This window comes from Oncorhynchus tshawytscha, linkage group LG04 (assembly GCF_018296145.1).
Source record: "Oncorhynchus tshawytscha isolate Ot180627B linkage group LG04, Otsh_v2.0, whole genome shotgun sequence".
Lineage (NCBI taxonomy): Eukaryota > Metazoa > Chordata > Actinopteri > Salmoniformes > Salmonidae > Oncorhynchus > Oncorhynchus tshawytscha.
The window spans coordinates 4915229-4935238 of NC_056432.1; the positions used below are offsets into that span (position 1 = coordinate 4915229).

The 20010-nt window shown below is 47.4% G+C and overlaps 1 protein-coding gene across 1 annotated transcript in view; it reads left to right on the top strand.

The window, feature by feature from the left end:
• Positions 1 to 19387, top strand: part of LOC112246541 (sodium-dependent phosphate transporter 2-like) — a 151389-nt gene extending 132002 nt beyond the window's left edge. The window contains 4 exon segments of the mRNA XM_042320239.1: positions 13275 to 13359; positions 17257 to 17766; positions 18075 to 18308; positions 19149 to 19387. Coding sequence (XP_042176173.1) covers positions 13275 to 13359; positions 17257 to 17421 — 250 coding nt within the window. The 3' untranslated portion in view covers positions 17422 to 17766; positions 18075 to 18308; positions 19149 to 19387.
• Positions 19388 to 20010: the final 623 nt, after the last annotated feature.

The following is a 20010-nucleotide window of genomic DNA, read 5'->3' on the forward strand; positions in this document are numbered from 1 at the left end:
TTCATATACTCATTCATACACTGATTCATATACTCATTCATACACTGATTCATATACTCATTCATACACAGATTCATATACTCACTCATACACTGAATCATATAGTCATACATACACTGAATCATATAGTCCCTCATACACTGAATCATATAGTCACTCATACACTGATTCATATAGTCACTCATACACTGAATCATATAGTCACTCATACACTGATTCATATAGTCACTCATACACTGAATCATATAGTCACTCATACACTGATTCATATATTCACTGAACAAAAATATAAATGCAACATGCAACAATTTACAAGATTTTATTGAGTTACAGTTCATATAATGAAATCAGTCAATTTAAATACAATCATTAGGTCCTAATCTATGGACCTATGACTGAGAAAACAGATATGCATCTGTTGGTCACAGATACCTTTTTAAAAAAGTAGGTACGTTGATTTAAAAAAAAGTCTATCTGATGTGAACACCATTAGTCTCATGCAGCGCGACACATCTCCTTCTCATAGAGTGGATCAGGCACCATTAGTCTCATGCAGCGCGACACATCTCCTTCTCATAGAGTGGATCAGGCACCATTAGTCTCATGCAGCGCGACACATCTCCTTCTCATAGAGTGGATCAGGCACCATTAGTCTCATGCAGCGCGACACATCTCCTTCTCATAGAGTGGATCAGGCACCATTAGTCTCATGCAGCGCGACACATCTCCTTCTCATAGAGTGGATCAGGCACCATTAGTCTCATGCAGCGCGACACATCTCCTTCTCATAGAGTGGATCAGGCACCATTAGTCTCATGCAGCGCGACACATCTCCTTCTCATAGAGTGGATCAGGCACCATTAGTCTCATGCAGCGCGACACATCTCCTTCTCATAGAGTGGATCAGGCACCATTAGTCTCATGCAGCGCGACACATCTCCTTCTCATAGAGTGGATCAGGCACCATTAGTCTCATGCAGCGCGACAGGCATCTCCTTCTCATAGAGTGGATCAGGCACCATTAGTCTCATGCAGCGCGACACATCTCCTTCTCATAGAGTGGATCAGGCACCATTAGTCTCATGCAGCGCGACACATCTCCTTCTCATAGAGTGGATCAGGCACCATTAGCCTCATGCAGCGACACATCTCCTTCTCATAGAGTGGATCAGGCACCATTAGTCTCATGCAGCGCGACACATCTCCTTCTCATAGAGTGGATCAGGCACCATTAGTCTCATGCAGCGACACATCTCCTTCTCATAGAGTGGATCAGGCACCATTAGTCTCATGCAGCGCGACACATCTCCTTCTCATAGAGTGGATCAGGCACCATTAGTCTCATGCAGCGCGACACATCTCCTTCTCATAGAGTGGATCAGGCACCATTAGTCTCATGCAGCGCGACACATCTCCTTCTCATAGAGTGGATCAGGCACCATTAGCCTCATGCAGCGCGACACATCTCCTTCTCATAGAGTGGATCAGACACCATTAGTCTCATGCAGCGTGACACATCTCCTTCTCATAGAGTGGATCAGGCACCATTAGTCTCATGCAGCGCGACACATCTCCTTCTCATAGAGTGGATCAGACACCATTAGTCTCATGCAGCGCGACACATCAGAGTGGATCAGGCACCATTAGCGCACACATCTCCTTCTCATAGAGTTGATCAGGCACCATTAGCCTCATGCAGCGCGACACATCTCCTTCTCATAGAGTTGATCAGGCACCATTAGCCTCATGCAGCGCGACACATCTCCTTCTCATAGAGTTGATCAGGCACCATTAGCCTCATGCAGCGCGACACATCTCCTTCTCATAGAGTGGATCAGGCACCATTAGTCTCATGCAGCGCGACACATCTCCTTCTCATAGAGTTGATCAGGCACCATTAGCTCATGCAGCGCGACACATCTCCTTCTCATAGAGTGGATCAGGCACCATTAGTCTCATGCAGCGCGACACATCTCCTTCTCATAGAGTGGATCAGGCACCATTAGCCTCATGCAGCGCGACACATCTCCTTCTCATAGAGTTGATCAGGCACCATTAGCCTCATGCAGCGCGACACATCTCCTTCTCATAGAGTGATCAGGCACCATTAGCCTCATGCAGCGCGACACATCTCCTTCTCATAGAGTTGATCAGGCACCATTAGTCTCATGCAGCGCGACACATCTCCTTCTCATAGAGTGGATCAGACACCATTAGCCTCATGCAGCGCGACACATCTCCTTCTCATAGAGTGGATCAGACACCATTAGCCTCATGCAGCGCGACACATCTCCTTCTCATAGAGTGGATCAGGCACCATTAGCCTCATGCAGCGCGACACATCTCCTTCTCATAGAGTGGATCAGGCACCATTAGTCTCATGCAGCGCGACACATCTCCTTCTCATAGAGTTGATCAGGCACCATTAGTCTCATGCAGCGCGACACATCTCCTTCTCATAGAGTGGATCAGGCACCATTAGCCTCATGCAGCGCGACACATCTCCTTCTCATAGAGTGGATCAGACACCATTAGCCTCATGCAGCGCGACACATCTCCTTCTCATAGAGTTGATCAGGCACCATTAGCCTCATGCAGCGTGACACATCTCCTTCTCATAGAGTTGATCAGGCACCATTAGCCTCATGCAGCGCGACACATCTCCTTCTCATAGAGTTGATCAGGCACCATTAGCCTCATGCAGCGCGACACATCTCCTTCTCATAGAGTTGATCAGGCACCATTAGCCTCATGCAGCGTGACACATCTCCTTCTCATAGAGTGGATCAGGCACCATTAGTCTCATGCAGCGCGACACATCTCCTTCTCATAGAGTGGATCAGACACCATTAGCCTCATGCAGCGCGACACATCTCCTTCTCATAGAGTTGATCAGGCTGTTGATTGTGGCCTGTGGAATGTTGTCCCACTCCTCTTCAATGGCTGGGTGTAGTTTCTGGATATTGGTGGGAACTAGAACAGGCTGTCGTACACGTTGATCCAGAGCATCCCGAACATGCTCAATGGGTGACATGTCTGGTGAGTATGCAGGCCATGGAAGAACTGGGACCATTTCAGCTTCCAGCAATTGTGTACAGATCCTTGCGACATGGGGCCGTGCATTATCATACTGAAACATGAGGTGATGGAGGTGGATAAATGGCACGGCAATGGGCCTCAGGATCTCATCACGGTGCATTCAAATTGCCATCGATAAAAGGCAATTGTGTTCGTTGTCCGTAACTTATGCCTTCCCCATACCATAACCCCACCACCACCATGCTCGTCCACATGACGCCACGTCTGCCATCTGCCCGGTACAGCTGAAAACGGGATTCATCCGTGAAGAGCACACTTCTCCAGCGTGCCAGTGGCCATCGAAGGTGAGCATTTTGTCCACTGAAGTCGGTTACGACACTGAACTGCAGTCAGGTCAAGACCCTGGTGAAGACGGTGAGGACGCAGATGAGCTTCCCTGAGGCGGTTTCTGACAGTTTGTGCAGACATTCTTTGGTCATCAATTGTCTGGGTGTCTGGTCTCAGAAGATCCCGCAGGTGAAGAAGGCGGATGTGGAGGTCCTGGGCTGGCGTGGTTATACGTGGTCTGCGGTTGTGAGGCCGGTTGGACTTACTGCCAAATTCTCGAAAAAGATTTTGGAGCCGGCTTATGTTAGAGAAATGAACATGAAATTCTCTGGCAACAGCTCTGGTGGACATTCCTGAAGTCAGAATGCCAATAGCACGCTCCCTCAACTTGAGACATCTGTGGCATTGTGTTGTGTGACAAAAATGCACATTTTAGAGTGGCCTTTTATTGTCCCCAGCACAAGGTGCACCTGTGTAATGATCATGCTGTTTAATCAGCTTCTTGATATCCCACACCTGTCAAGTGGATGGATTATCGTGGCAGGGTAGAATTGCTCACTAACAGGGATGTAAACAAATTTGTGCACAAAATTTGAGAACATTTCTGGGATCTTTTATTTCAGCTCATGAAACATGGGACCATCACTTTACAATGTTGCGTTTATATTTCGGTTCAGTAAACATGGGACCATCACTTTACAATGTTGCGTTTATATTTCGGTTCAGTAAACATGCGCACAGTTGAATACACTAAAAGGCTCACAGCTTTACACTTTACTGCTGCCTGCCTGCCTGCCTGCCTGCCTGTCTGTCTGTCTGTCTGTCTGTCTGTCTGTCTGTCTGTCTGTCTGTCTGTCTGTCTGTCTGTCTGTCTGTCTGTCTGTCTGTCTGTCTGTCTGTCTCTGCATGATGAAGTCTGCATGGGCCCTTTCTCCTGAACTGAACCCTTCATACACCCCTGTAGGACCACGAGAAGCTACTCCTCAACAAGGCTAGAACCCTTCTCTGCTCTAGTCTTCCTTGATCCTCACTAGAACCCTTCTCTGCTCTAGTCTTCCTTGATCCTCACTAGAACCCTTCACTGCTCTAGTCTTCCTTGATACTCACTAGAACCTTTCTCTGCTCTAAAACCCTTTAGATCCTTCATAGAACCATTCTGAGTGAATTATCCTAGTTATGCTTCTTAGAACCTGGTACTACCCTTCTTAGAACCTTGAGACTGCACCCTACCCCCCTCACTAGAACCCTGCTTCTTAGAACCCTATACCCCTCACTAGAACCCTGCTTCCTAGAGCCCTATCCCCCTAACTAGAACACTGCTTCTTAGAACCCTATCCACCTCACTAGAACCCTATCCATCCAGAACCTTGAGACTGCACCCTACACCCCTCACTAGAACCCTGCTTCTTAGAACCCTATCCACCTCACTAGAATCCTGCTTCTTATAACCCAATCCACCTCACTAGAATCCTGCTTCTTAGAACCCATTTCCACCTCACTAGAATCCTGTTCTTAGAACCCTATCCATCTCACTGGAATCTCATCCAGAATTCTCTGTAGTGTGTCTCTTCCTCTTCTAACCCAGCAACCTAAAGCAGGCCAAGCACAGCGGACGTCATGTTAACGTCACTTTGACCCACAGACAGGCAGCCAGCAACATGAAGCAGCTCTAGCACAGCAGAGCTCAGACACACACCTAAGCAGAGTGGAGCCAAACTGATTTAACCCTTTGTGTTATTGCCTAAAGGAGCTGGAGAGGAACGAGAGCACTCAGGAGCCTGAGTGCTCCATCTCTCCCTGCCTCATTCGCTCCCTCGCAGTGTCTGTCTCCTCTTTCTCTCTCAATCTCTCTGTTCTCTTTCTCCTCTCTTTCCCCTCTCCTAACCCTTTCCATCTCACTAGAACACTGCTTCTTAGAACCCTATCCACCTCACTAGAACAATGCCTCTTAGAACCCTACCCTCTCCTTCTCCCTATCCTTCTCCATGACTTATACTCTCCTTGCCCTTTCCTTCTCCACTCCTTCTCCTCCTTCTCCTCTCTTTCCTCTCTCCTTTTCCTCTCCTCCTCCTCTCCTCTCCTTCCCCTTTCCTTCTCCTCCTTCCCCTCTCCTTCTCCTCTCCCCCCCCTCCTCTCTTTCCTCTCTCCTTCACCTCTCCTCTCTCCTTCTCCTCTTTCCCCTCTCCTTCCCCTCTCCTCCTCTCCTTCCCCTCTCCTTCTCTCATTCATCTCTCCTTCTCCACTTTCCTCTCTCCTTCTCCTCTCTTTCCTCTCTTTCATCTCTCCTTCTCATCTCTCCTTCTCCTCTTTCCCCTCTCCTTCTCCTCTTTCCACTCTCCTGCTCCTCCTCTCCTTCTCCTGTCCTCCTCTCCTTCTCCTCCGTTCTTTCCTCTCTCGTTCTCCTCTCCTTTTCCTCTCGTTCCTCTCTCCTTCCCCTCTCCTCCTCTCCTTCCCCTCTTCTTCTCCTCTTTCTCCTCTCCTTCCCTTATCCTCCTCTCCTTCTCTCTTTCCCCTCTCCTCCTCCTCTCCTTCTCCTCTCTTTCCCCTCTCCTTCTCCTCTCCTCCTCTCCCCCCCCACTGTAGGACATACAACCCCCCTACTGTAGGACATACAACCCCCCACTGTATCACATATAACCCTAACCCTCCCCCTACTGTATCACATACAACCCTAACCCCCCTACTGTATCACATACAACCCTAACCCCCTCCTACTGTATCACATATAACCCTAACCCTCCCCCTACTGTATCACATACAACCCTACCCCCCTACTGTATCACATACAACCCTAACCCCCCCTACTGTATCACATACAACCCTAACCCCCTACTGTATCACATACAACCCTAACCCCCTACTGTATCACATACAACCCTAACCCCCCCCTCCTACTGTATCACATACAACCCTAACCCCCCTACTGTATCACATACAACCCTAACCCCCTACTGTATCACATACAACCCTAACCCCCTACTGTATCACATACAACCCTAACCCCTCTACTGTATCACATACAACCCTAACCCCCTACTGTATCACATACAACCCTAACCCCCCCTACTGTATCACATACAACCCTAACCCCCTACTGTATCACATACAACCCTAACCCCCTACTGTATCACATACAACCCTAACCCCCCCTCTACTGTATCACATACAACCCTAACCCCCTACTGTATCACATACAACCCTAACCCCCTACTGTATCACATACAACCCTAACCCCCCTACTGTATCACATACAACCCTAACCCCCTACTGTATCACATACAACCCTAACCCCCTACTGTATCACATACAACCCTAACCCCCCTACTGTATCACATACAACCCTAACCCCCCTACTGTATCACATACAACCCTAACCCCCTACTGTATCACATACAACCCTAACCCCCCCTACTGTATCACATACAACCCTAACCCCCTACTGTATCACATACAACCCTAACCCCCCTACTGTATCACATACAACCCTAACCCCCTACTGTATCACATACAACCCTAACCCCCTACTGTATCACATACAACCCTAACCCCCCTACTGTATCACATACAACCCTAACCCCTACTGTATCACATACAACCCTAACCCCTACTGTATCACATACAACCCTAACCCCCCTCCTACTGTATCACATACAACCCTAACCCCCCTACTGTATCACATACAACCCTAACCCCCCTACTGTATCACATACAACCCTAACCCCCCTACTGTATCACATACAACCCTAACCCCCTACTGTATCACATACAACCCTAACCCCCTACTGTATCACATACAACCCTAACCCCCCCCTACTGTATCACATACAACCCTAACCCCCCTACTGTATCACATACAACCCTACCCCCTACTGTATCACATACAACCCTAACCCCCTACTGTATCACATACAACCCTAACCCCCTACTGTATCACATACAACCCTAACCCCCTACTGTATCACATACAACCCTAACCCCCTACTGTATCACATACAACCCTAACCCCCCCCTACTGTATCACATACAACCCTAACCCCCCCCTACTGTATCACATACAACCCTAACCCCCCTACTGTATCACATACAACCCTAACCCCCCTACTGTATCACATACAACCCTAACCCCCTACTGTATCACATACAACCCTAACCCCCCTACTGTATCACATACAACCCTAACCCCCCTCCTACTGTATCACATACAACCCTACCCCCTACTGTATCACATACAACCCTAACCCCCTACTGTATCACATACAACCCTAACCCCCTACTGTATCACATACAACCCTAACCCCCCTACTGTATCACATACAACCCTAACCCCCCTACTGTATCACATACAACCCTAACCCCCTACTGTATCACATACAACCCTAACCCCCCTCCTGTATCACATACAACCCTACCCCCTACTGTATCACATACAACCCTAACCCCCCTACTGTATCACATACAACCCTAACCCCCTACTGTATCACATACAACCCTAACCCCCTACTGTATCACATACAACCCTAACCCCCCTACTGTATCACATACAACCCTAACCCCCTACTGTATCACATACAACCCTACCCCCTACTGTATCACATACAACCCTACCCCCCTACTGTATCACATACAACCCTAACCCCCCTACTGTATCACATACAACCCTAACCCCCCCCTACTGTATCACATACAACCCTACCCCCCTACTGTATCACATACAACCCTAACCCCCCTCCTACTGTATCACATACAACCCTAACCCCCCCTACTGTATCACATACAACCCTAACCCCCCTACTGTATCACATACAACCCTAACCCCCTACTGTATCACATACAACCCTAACCCCCTACTGTATCACATACAACCCTAACCCCCCTACTGTATCACATACAACCCTAACCCCCTACTGTATCACATACAACCCTAACCCCCCTACTGTATCACATACAACCCTAACCCCCTACTGTATCACATACAACCCTAACCCCCCACTGTATCACATACAACCCTAACCCCCTACTGTATCACATACAACCCAAACCCCCTACTGTATCACATACAACCCTAACCCCCCTACTGTATCACATACAACCCTAACCCCCTACTGTATCACATACAACCCTAACCCCCCTACTGTATCACATACAACCCTAACCCCCCTCCTACTGTATCACATACAACCCTAACCCCCTACTGTATCACATACAACCCTAACCCCCCCTACTGTATCACATACAACCCTAACCCCCCCCTACTGTATCACATACAACCCTAACCCCCTACTGTATCACATACAACCCTAACCCCCCTACTGTATCACATACAACCCTAACCCCCCTACTGTATCACATACAACCCTAACCCCCTACTGTATCACATACAACCCTAACCCCCCTACTGTATCACATACAACCCTAACCCCCCCTACTGTATCACATACAACCCTAACCCCCCCTACTGTATCACATACAACCCTAACCCCCCTACTGTATCACATACAACCCTACCCCCCTACTGTATCACATACAACCCTAACCCCCCTACTGTATCACATACAACCCTAACCCCCTACTGTATCACATACAACCCTAACCCCCTACTGTATCACATACAACCCTAACCCCCCTACTGTATCACATACAACCCTAACCCCCCCTACTGTATCACATACAACCCTAACCCCCCCCTACTGTATCACATACAACCCTAACCCCCTACTGTATCACATACAACCCTAACCCCCCTCCTACTGTATCACATACAACCCTAACCCCCTACTGTATCACATACAACCCTAACCCCCCTACTGTATCACATACAACCCTAACCCCCCCCTACTGTATCACATACAACCCTAACCCCCCTACTGTATCACATACAACCCTAACCCCCCTACTGTATCACATACAACCCTAACCCCCTACTGTATCACATACAACCCTAACCCCCCTACTGTATCACATACAACCCTAACCCCTCCTACTGTATCACATACAACCCTAACCCCCTACTGTATCACATACAACCCTAACCCCCTACTGTATCACATACAACCCTAACCCCCTACTGTATCACATACAACCCTAACCCCCTACTGTATCACATACAACCCTAACCCCCCTACTGTATCACATACAACCCTAACCCCCTACTGTATCACATACAACCCTAACCCCCCTACTGTATCACATACAACCCTAACCCCCTACTGTATCACATACAACCCTAACCCCCCCTACTGTATCACATACAACCCTAACCCCCCTACTGTATCACATACAACCCTAACCCCCTACTGTATCACATACAACCCTAACCCCCCTACTGTATCACATACAACCCTACCCCCTACTGTATCACATACAACCCTAACCCCCCTCTACTGTATCACATACAACCCTAACCCCCTACTGTATCACATACAACCCTAACCCCCTACTGTATCACATACAACCCTAACCCCCTACTGTATCACATACAACCCTAACCCCCCTACTGTATCACATACAACCCTAACCCCCCTACTGTATCACATACAACCCTAACCCCCTACTGTATCACATACAACCCTAACCCCCTACTGTATCACATACAACCCTAACCCCCCTACTGTATCACATACAACCCTAACCCCCCTACTGTATCACATACAACCCTAACCCCCCTACTGTATCACATACAACCCTAACCCCCTACTGTATCACATACAACCCTAACCCCCCTACTGTATCACATACAACCCTAACCCCCCTACTGTATCACATACAACCCTAACCCCCCTACTGTATCACATACAACCCTAACCCCCCTACTGTATCACATACAACCCTAACCCCCCTACTGTATCACATACAACCCTACCCCCTACTGTATCACATACAACCCTAACCCCCTACTGTATCACATACAACCCTAACCCCCTACTGTATCACATACAACCCTAACCCCCTACTGTATCACATACAACCCTAACCCCCTACTGTATCACATACAACCCTAACCCCCTCCTACTGTATCACATACAACCCTAACCCCCTACTGTATCACATACAACCCTAACCCCCTCCTACTGTATCACATACAACCCTAACCCCCCTACTGTATCACATACAACCCTAACCCCCTACTGTATCACATACAACCCTAACCCCCCTTTACTGTATCACATACAACCCTAACCCCCTACTGTATCACATACAACCCTAACCCCCCCCCCTACTGTATCACATACAACCCTAACCCCCTACTGTATCACATACAACCCTAATCCCCCCCTCCTACTGTATCACATACAACCCTACCCCCCCTACTGTATCACATACAACCCTAACCCCCCCTACTGTATCACATACAACCCTAACCCCCCCTACTGTATCACATACAACCCTAACCCCTCTACTGTATCACATACAACCCTAACCCCCTACTGTATCACATACAACCCTAACCCCCTACTGTATCACATACAACCCTAACCCCCCTACTGTATCACATACAACCCTAACCCCCCTACTGTATCACATACAACCCTAACCCCCTACTGTATCACATACAACCCTAACCCCCCTACTGTATCACATACAACCCTAACCCCCCTACTGTATCACATACAACCCTAACCCCCCTACTGTATCACATACAACCCTAACCCCCCTACTGTATCACATACAACCCTAACCCCCTACTGTATCACATACAACCCTAACCCCCTACTGTATCACATACAACCCTAACCCCCTACTGTATCACATACAACCCTAACCCCCCTACTGTATCACATACAACCCTACCCCCCTACTGTATCACATACAACCCTAACCCCCCTACTGTATCACATACAACCCTACCCCCCTACTGTATCACATACAACCCTAACCCCCTACTGTATCACATACAACCCTAACCCCCTCCTACAGTATCACATACAACCCTAACCCCCCTACTGTATCACATACAACCCTAACCCCCTACTGTATCACATACAACCCTACCCCCTACTGTATCACATACAACCCTAACCCCCCTACTGTATCACATATAACCCTAACCCCCTACTATATCACATACAACCCTAACCCGCCCCTCCTACTGTATCACATACAACCCTACCCCCACCCCCTACTACTGTATCACATACAACCCTAACCCCCTCCTACTGTATCACATACAACCCTAACCCCCTCCTACTGTATCACATACAACCCTAACCCCCTCCTACTGTATCACATACAACCCTAACCCGCCCCTCCTACTGTATCACATACAACCCTACCCCCCTACTGTATCACATACAACCCTAACCCCCCCTACTGTATCACATACAACCCTAACCCCCTACTGTATCAAATACAACCCTAACCCCCCCCTACAGTATCACATACAACCCTAACCCCCTGTATGTATCACATACAACCCTAACCCCTATCCTACTGTATCACATACAACCCCCCCCCTACTGTATCACATACAACCCTAACCCCCTACTGTATCACATACAACCCTACCCCCCCCACTGTATCACATACAACCCTAACCCCCTACTGTATCACATACAACCCTAACCCCCTCCTACTGTATCACATACAACCCTAACCCCCCCTACTGTATCACATACAACCCTAACCCCCTACTGTATCACAATCAACCCTACCCCCTACTGTATCACAATCAACCCTACCCCCTACTGTATCACATACAACCCTAACCCCCTACTGTATCACATACAACCCTAACCCCCCTACTGTATCACATACAACCCTAACCCCCTACTGTATCACATACAACCCTAACCCCCTACTGTATCACATACAACCCTAACCCCCCTTACTGTATCACATACAACCCTAACCCCCTACTGTGTCACATACAACCCTAACCCCCTACTGTATCACATACAACCCTAACCCCCTACTGTATCCCAACCCTACCCCCTACTGTATCACATACAACCCTAACCCCCTACTGTATCACATACAACCCTAACCCCCCCTTACTGTATCACATACAACCCTAACCCCCTACTGTATCACATACAACCCTAACCCCCCCTACTGTATCACATACAACCCTAACCCCCTACTGTATCACATACAACCCTAACCCCCCTACTGTATCACATACAACCCTAACCCCCCTACTGTATCACATACAACCCTAACCCCCCTACTGTATCACATACAACCCTAACCCCCCCCTACTGTATCACATATAACCCTAACCCCCTACTGTATCACATACGACCCTAACCCCCTACTGTATCACATACAACCCTAACCCCCCTACTGTATCACATATAACCCTAACCCCCCCCTACTGTATCACATACAACCCTAACCCCCCTACTGTATCACATACAACCCTAACCCCCTACTGTATCACATACAACCCTAACCCCCTACTGTATCACATACAACCCTAACCCCCCTACTGTATCACATACAACCCTACCCCCTACTGTATCACATACAACCCTAACCCCTCCTACTGTATCACATACGACCCTAACCCCCTACTGTATCACATACGACCCTAACCCCCCTACTGTATCACATACGACCCTAACCCCCTACTGTATCACATACAACCCTAACCCCCCCTACTGTATCACATACAACCCTAACCCCCCCTACTGTATCACATACCCCTAACCCCCTACTGTATCACATACAACCCTAACCCCCCTACTGTATCACATACAACCCTAACCCCCTACTGTATCACATACAACCCTAACACCCCCTCCTTATCCTGCATGGAAGTTCTAGTCTGAGGTCTCGTCAAAGGTTTTATGTGTGTGTGTGTGACTCTTACTTCTATGAAGGCCTGTGTGTGTGATGATGTGAAAAAGGCAGAACACTGACGGTTAAGGATGTCTCTCCCCCCGTCCCCCCCTCCCTCATCCTCTTCACAGCGGATTCACTATAGAGCTGGCTTCAGCTCTCACTGTTGTGTTGGCTTCCAATATCGGAATCCCTGTCAGTACCACACACTGCAAGGTACGACTGAGACAGGTGGACGGCCTCCCTGCCACACCTCACCCTTACACTCACATGGCATGTTGTGGTGTGGTGTGTTTGTGCCCACAGGTGTGTTGTTTGCTGAAAGCCTCAGAAGGCTGGGCTGCCTCATTCCCCAGAATGCAACCCTCCAACTCCTCCTTTACCTGTCTCACTTCTCGTCTCTTTGTTTTTGTACCCCTCCATCTATTTTGCTCTCTCTTTCTCTCTATTTTGCTCTCTTTCTCTCTCTCTCTCTTTCTCTCTCTTTTTCTCTCTCTCTTTCTCTCTCTCTGTCTCTCTCTGTCTCTCTCTGTCTCTCTCTGTCTCTTTGTCTCTCTCTGTCTCTCTCTCTCTCTCTCTCTGTCTCTCTCTCTCTCTCTGTCTCTCTCTCTGTGTCTGTGTCTCTCTGTGTCTGTGTCTCTCTCTCTGTGTCTCTGTCTCTCTCTCTCTGTCTCTCTCTCTCTGTCTCTCTCTCTCTCTCTGTCTCTCTCTCTCTTTGTCTCTCTCTCTCTCTCTGTCTCTCTGTCTCTCTCTCTCTCTTTGTCTCTCTCTCTCTTTGTCTCTCTCTCTCTCTCTGTCTCTCTCTCTCTCTGTCTCTCTCTCTCTCTGTCTCTCTCTCTCTGTCTCTCTCTCTCTTTGTCTCTCTCTCTCTCTCTCTCTCTCTCTGTCTCTCTCTCTCTTTGTCTCTCTCTCTCTCTCTGTCTCTCTCTCTCTGTCTGTCTCTCTCTCTCTGTCTCTCTCTCTCTGTCTCTCTCTCTCCCTCTATTCCATCTCTTCACAGTGGGTTTTGCGTTGAAGTAATGAGTGCTCTGTCAGTGCTTATTGCCTCTAATGTGGGCATCCCAATAAGCTCCACCCACTGCAAGGTATTGGCGTACTGGTTGGTCAGTGAAGCCGCGTAGCTCCTCCCATCAGCTTCACTAGACTGAATCTGAGCCAATCATAACTCTGAGTTGCAGCTTTGACCCGTTGTGCACTTTTCCTCCGCTGGTGATTGGTTAAGGTGTGTGATGTCATCTCACACGATACTTAGCAGACGTAGTGAATATATTTATTATATGTCATAGGTAGCAGAGTTCAAATTGGTATATCAAATCAAATTTATTTATATAGCCCTTCGTACATCAGCTGATATCTCAAAGTGTATATAGGGTGTATATAGCTACCCTGACTGGTACTGACATGCCCAAATTATCCCACGGTCTCTGAACATGATTGTGTAGCTCAATGGGATTGTGTAAGGAATGACGTGAGGTATTTCATGAAATGCACCATTAGTCACTGCACTTCAGTTATCTGTTATTCAGTGGTTGACACTACCTTTGGCCAACGCCCACAGGGTCCGGCCAAAGTAGTGCACTATATACGGAATAGGGTGCCATGTGGGACCGATTCTCAGTTATACTGTCCAGTCACGATACAGACACATTGAGGAAAGACAATCATGTGTAGCTGCACCCTCTAGGACTCTGACCTTCTAGATCTCTGACCTTCTAGATCTCTGACCTTCTAGATCTCTGACCTTCTAGATCTCTGACCCTCTAGGTCTCTGACCCTCTAGGACTCTGACCTTCTAGATCTCTGACCCTCTAGGACTCTGACCTTCTAGATCTCTGACCCTCTAGGTCTCTGACCCTCTAGGACTCTGACCTTCTAGATCTCTGACCTTCTAGATCTCTGACCCTCTAGATCTCTGACCCTCTAGGACTCTGACCCTCTAGGTCTCTGACCCTCTAGATCTCTGACCCTCTAGATCTCTGACCCTCTAGGTCTCTGACCCTCTAGATCTCTGACCCTCTAGATCTCTGACCCTCTAGATCTCTGACCCTCTAGGTCTCTGACCCTCTAGGTCTCTGACCCTCTAGGTCTCTGACCCTCTAGGTCTCTGACCCTCTAGATCTCTGACCCTCTAGATCTCTGACCCTCTAGGACTCTGACTCAACTGCTTCATTCAACAGAAGGCTTGGTCAGTGTTCTCCTTTTGATACATTCAAGCTTTTATTTAACATTTTAAAGTTTAACTTTATTTGCCTTGTATTAAATACATTCATCTGCTGGGGGAAAATGCACAAGAAACAAAACCGACTTTTTCAATCGATTTCAAAATGGCTCAAATTTCCCTAAAATCAACCTGACCTGATGCAAACCATTTCTCTTGATTTCTCACCTCCTCCACTTCCTTGGTAGGACTACATTTTTAACACGCTAATAGCTAGCTATGTCTGCTGTATGATTTCTGATTGATGTGTCCTTATTGTCCCTGCAATATGGTGATTGTTTGATTTTATTAATTTGTTGTGTGATGTGTCAGGGGGCTGAGATCAGGGTCGTTAGGGCATTCATTAGGGCATGCCGTAGCAACAACAAATAAAAATGTTTTTTTCTTGTAACGGAAGATGAACATTTTAGTCTGTTGTCATCCGTTTGGTGCCAAATGAACAGGACCCTGGTGACACACCTCAAGTCCACTGTAGAGTGTGTTTGGGTACAGGGTTTAGGGGTCCATTCAGGTTGAACCCAGTTTATTAACCAGATGTTCCTACTCCGTTTACTAAGCTAATCTATCCCCGAGTGGACCCCCTCAACCCTGGCTGTGAAAAGTAGTGATGGTGATGATGAGCTCCCTTCAAACGGCATCAAACAAGGGGCGCGTTCCAGGCTGACAGCATTGCAGTCGCCTGTCAGAGCTCATACAACGCCTAGATGGGTGTTTTAACATATCAGCTAACCCACATCGGATGACATAGTAATCTGATGATTTATTTAACATATTGGCTAACCCACATTGTATGATATAGCAATTTGATGGCTAACTGCACAGTTGAGGATATCGCACGCAGCCCATTGGTTGAAGTGTTCAACACGACTGCAATATGATATGTCTGGAACGTGTCCATTCTCACAACGTTAAGTTCGCTAGCTTTCATCTTGGTTTCTCCGGCCACACTGGCAGCGTTTACACAGGCAGCCCAATTCTGATATTCTTTTCACTAATTGGATTTTTGACCAATCAGATCAGCTCTTTGCCAATACTTAGGCAAAAGATCAGCATTGTGCTGCCTGTGTAAACGCAGCCACAGATCATTTCTGTGTCAGAGTGGTCTGGAAACATTGGCAGTCCATCCTGACCCCAGCCCAAATTTAGATGCTGCTATCTTCACCACAGGGGTGCTAGCTCGGGTTACACTGGCCGTATATGAGCAGTCCGCTCAGAGATACAGACAGAGAGAGAGAGATACAGACAGAGAGAGAGAGATACAGACAGAGAGAGAGAGATACAGACAGAGAGATACAGACAGAGAGAGAGAGACAGACAGACAGGTTGTTCTATTGTTAGCTTGATCTATTAAATATTTGATGAAGACAAGGTGAGTAAATATGTTAGATTATATATGTGTTCTTGTGGAAGCCTGAATTTAGCAGAGGTATACAGTAATGGAAACATACACACAATCACACATAAATTGACATTGATTGATTTGGGTGAATTCTAGTTGGGTGTTTTCCATTTCTGGAGGGGTGAAATATAAAACCAAACTGCAAATTTCAGACTTCAACTAACTGATTTGCAGAAACCTACTAATAGAAGTGTTCAAATCAGCTGGCACTACTACTAACCTAGGAGGTTTACAGTCTGTGGTCTGTCACCAACCAACCCTAGTCCTGCTGGGCTCACAGCAGGCTTTTGTTCTATCCCTGCACTAACCCACCTGACTCTCAGGTCAGGTCTTGAGCAGTAACTTGTGGCAACATCTGCTCACCCTTCTCCAGGACCAGGTTTGGTGTACCAGGACTATTAGTTGAATTGATAGAAATGTAACCCACGTTTGTCCTGCTGTTGATTTGGTTCCTGTTTTGTGTTTTTCTCCTCTTGTGCATTGCCGTGACGACCAGGTGGGCTCGGTGGTAGCGGTTGGCTGGATCCGATCCAAGAAGGCGGTTGATTGGCGGTTATTCCGTAACATCTTCCTGGCGTGGTTCGTCACAGTGCCGGTGGCGGGGCTGTTCAGCGCCGCGGTCATGGCTCTGTTCGTCTACGGCATCCTCCCTTACGTCTGAGGAAGAGAGGAGAGAGGGAGGAAAGAGGAGAGAGGACAGAGGGAGGAAAGAGGAGGGCGGAAAGAGGAGAGAGGGAGGAGAGAGGAAGGAGAGAGGGAGGAAAGAGGAGAGAGGGAGGCCTCAAGGAGATGGAGAGTGGGGGAGATAAAAGTGAGGGGTAAAGAACGAGGGGATGAAGAGTGGGACTCGGTGTTAAGAATGGGGCTAGGGGGAGAGGAGAGAGATGGAGGGGTGGAATGGTTAATTACACTGTGTCTGGAGAAGAGGGTTAGATCACATGCTGCCTGGGTTCTAGTCCTGAAGAAGGTTAGATCACATGCTGCCTGGGTTCTAGTCCTGAAGAAGGTTAGATCACATGCTACCTGGGTTCTAGTCCTGAATAGGGTTAGATTACATTCTGCCTGGGTTCTAGTCCTGAAGAGGGTTGGATCACATGCTGCCTGGGTTCTAGTCCTGAAGGTTAGATAACATGCTGCCTGGGTTCTAGTCCTGAAGAGGGTTAGATCACATGCTGCTTGGGTTCTAGTCCCGAAAAGGTTAGATTACATGCTGCCTGGGTTCTAGTCCTGAAGAGGGTTAGATCACATGCTGCCTGGGTTCTAGTCTCGAAGAAGGTTAGATAACATGCTGCCTGGGTTCTAGTCCTGAAGAAGGTTAGATCACATGCTGCCTGGGTTCTAGTCCTGAAGAAGGTTAGATCACATGCTGCCTGGGATCTAGTCCTGAAGAAGGTTAGATCACATGCTGCCTGGGTTCTAGTCCTGAAGAAGGTTAGATCACATGCTGCCTGGGTTCTAGTCCTGAAGAAGGTTAGATCACATGCTGCCTGGGTTCTAGTCCTGAAGAAGGTTAGATCACATGCTGCCTGGGTTCTAGTCCTGAAGAAGGTTAGATCACATGCTGCCTGGGTTCTAGTCCTGAAGAAGGTCACATGCTGCCTGAAGAAGGTTAGATCACATGCTGCCTGGGTTCTAGTCCTGAAGAAGGTTAGATCACATGCTGCCTGGGTTCTAGTCCTGAAGAAGGTTAGATCACATGCTGCCTGGGTTCTAGTCCTGAAGAAGGTTAGATCACATGCTGCCTGGGTTCTAGTCCTGAAGAAGGTTAGATCACATGCTGCCTGGGTTCTAGTCCTGAATAGGGTTAGATTACATGCTGCCTGGGTTCTAGTCCTGAATAGGGTTAGATTACATGCTGCCTGGGTTCTAGTCCTGAAGAAGGTTAGATCACATGCTGCCTGGGTTCTAGTCCTGAAGAAGGTTAGATCACATGCTGCCTGGGTTCTAGTCCTGAAGAAGGTTAGATCACATGCTGCCTGGGTTCTAGTCCTGAAGAAGGTTAGATTACATGCTGCCTGGGTTCTAGTCCTGAAGAAGGTTAGATCACATGCTGCCTGGGTTCTAGTCCTGAAGAAGGTTAGATCACATGCTGCCTGGGTTCTAGTCCTGAATAAGGGTTAGATCACATGCTGCCTGGGTTCTAGTCCTGAAGAAGGTTAGATCACATGCTGCCTGGGTTCTAGTCCTGAATAGGGTTAGATTACATGCTGCCTGGGTTCTAGTCCTGAATAGGTTAGATTACATGCTGCCTGGGTTCTAGTCCTGAAGAAGGTTAGATCACATGCTGCCTGGGTTCTAGTCCTGAAGAAGGTTAGATTACATGCTGCCTGGGTTCTAGTCCTGAAGAAGGTTAGATCACATGCTGCCTGGGTTCTAGTCCTGAAGAAGGTTAGATTACATGCTGCCTGGGTTCTAGTCCTGAATAGGGTTAGATTACATGCTGCCTGGGTTCTAGTCTCGAAGAAGGTTAGATTACATGCTGCCTGGGTTCTAGTCCTGAATAGGGTTAGATTACATGCTGCCTGGGTTCTAGTCCAGAGACTCGTTGACTTCCTTCTATTGTGTTTTATTTTTGTAATTTTTGCATTAAAAAAACGAATGGTGTTTAACTAACATGTTAAATCTTACAACCTGCTGTACAGACGTCCATATCACAGACATACTGTAGCTACACAATACAGACGTACAGGGCCTTCAGAGAGTATTCATACCCCTTGACTTATTCCACATTTGGTTGTTTTACAGCCTGAATTCAAAATGGATTTTTTTATTTTCACCGATCTACACAATTGGGCAAAATTCCAAAGTGAAAACATGTTTTTAGAAATGTTGGCTATTTTATTGAAAATTAAATACAGAATTGTCTCTTTTTTTCTATATGAGTATTCACACCCCTAAGTCAATATTTTGTAGAAGCACCTCTGGGTGAGTCTCTAAGAGCTGGATTGATCATTGATAGACAACCATTTTCAGGTCTTGCTATAGATGTTCAAGTAGATTTAAGTTAAAACTGTAACTCTGCCACTCTGGAACATTTACTGTCTTCTTGGTAAGCAACTGTCTTCCTCTCTGGCAACTGAGTTAGGAAGAAGGACGCCTGTATATTTGTAGTGACTGGGTGTATTGATACACCGGTAGTGTAATGAATAACTTCACCACGATCGAAGGGTTACCCAGTGTCTGTTTTTTATATGTTTACACCATCTACCAATAGGTGACCTTCTTTGCAAAAACATTGGAAAACCTCCCT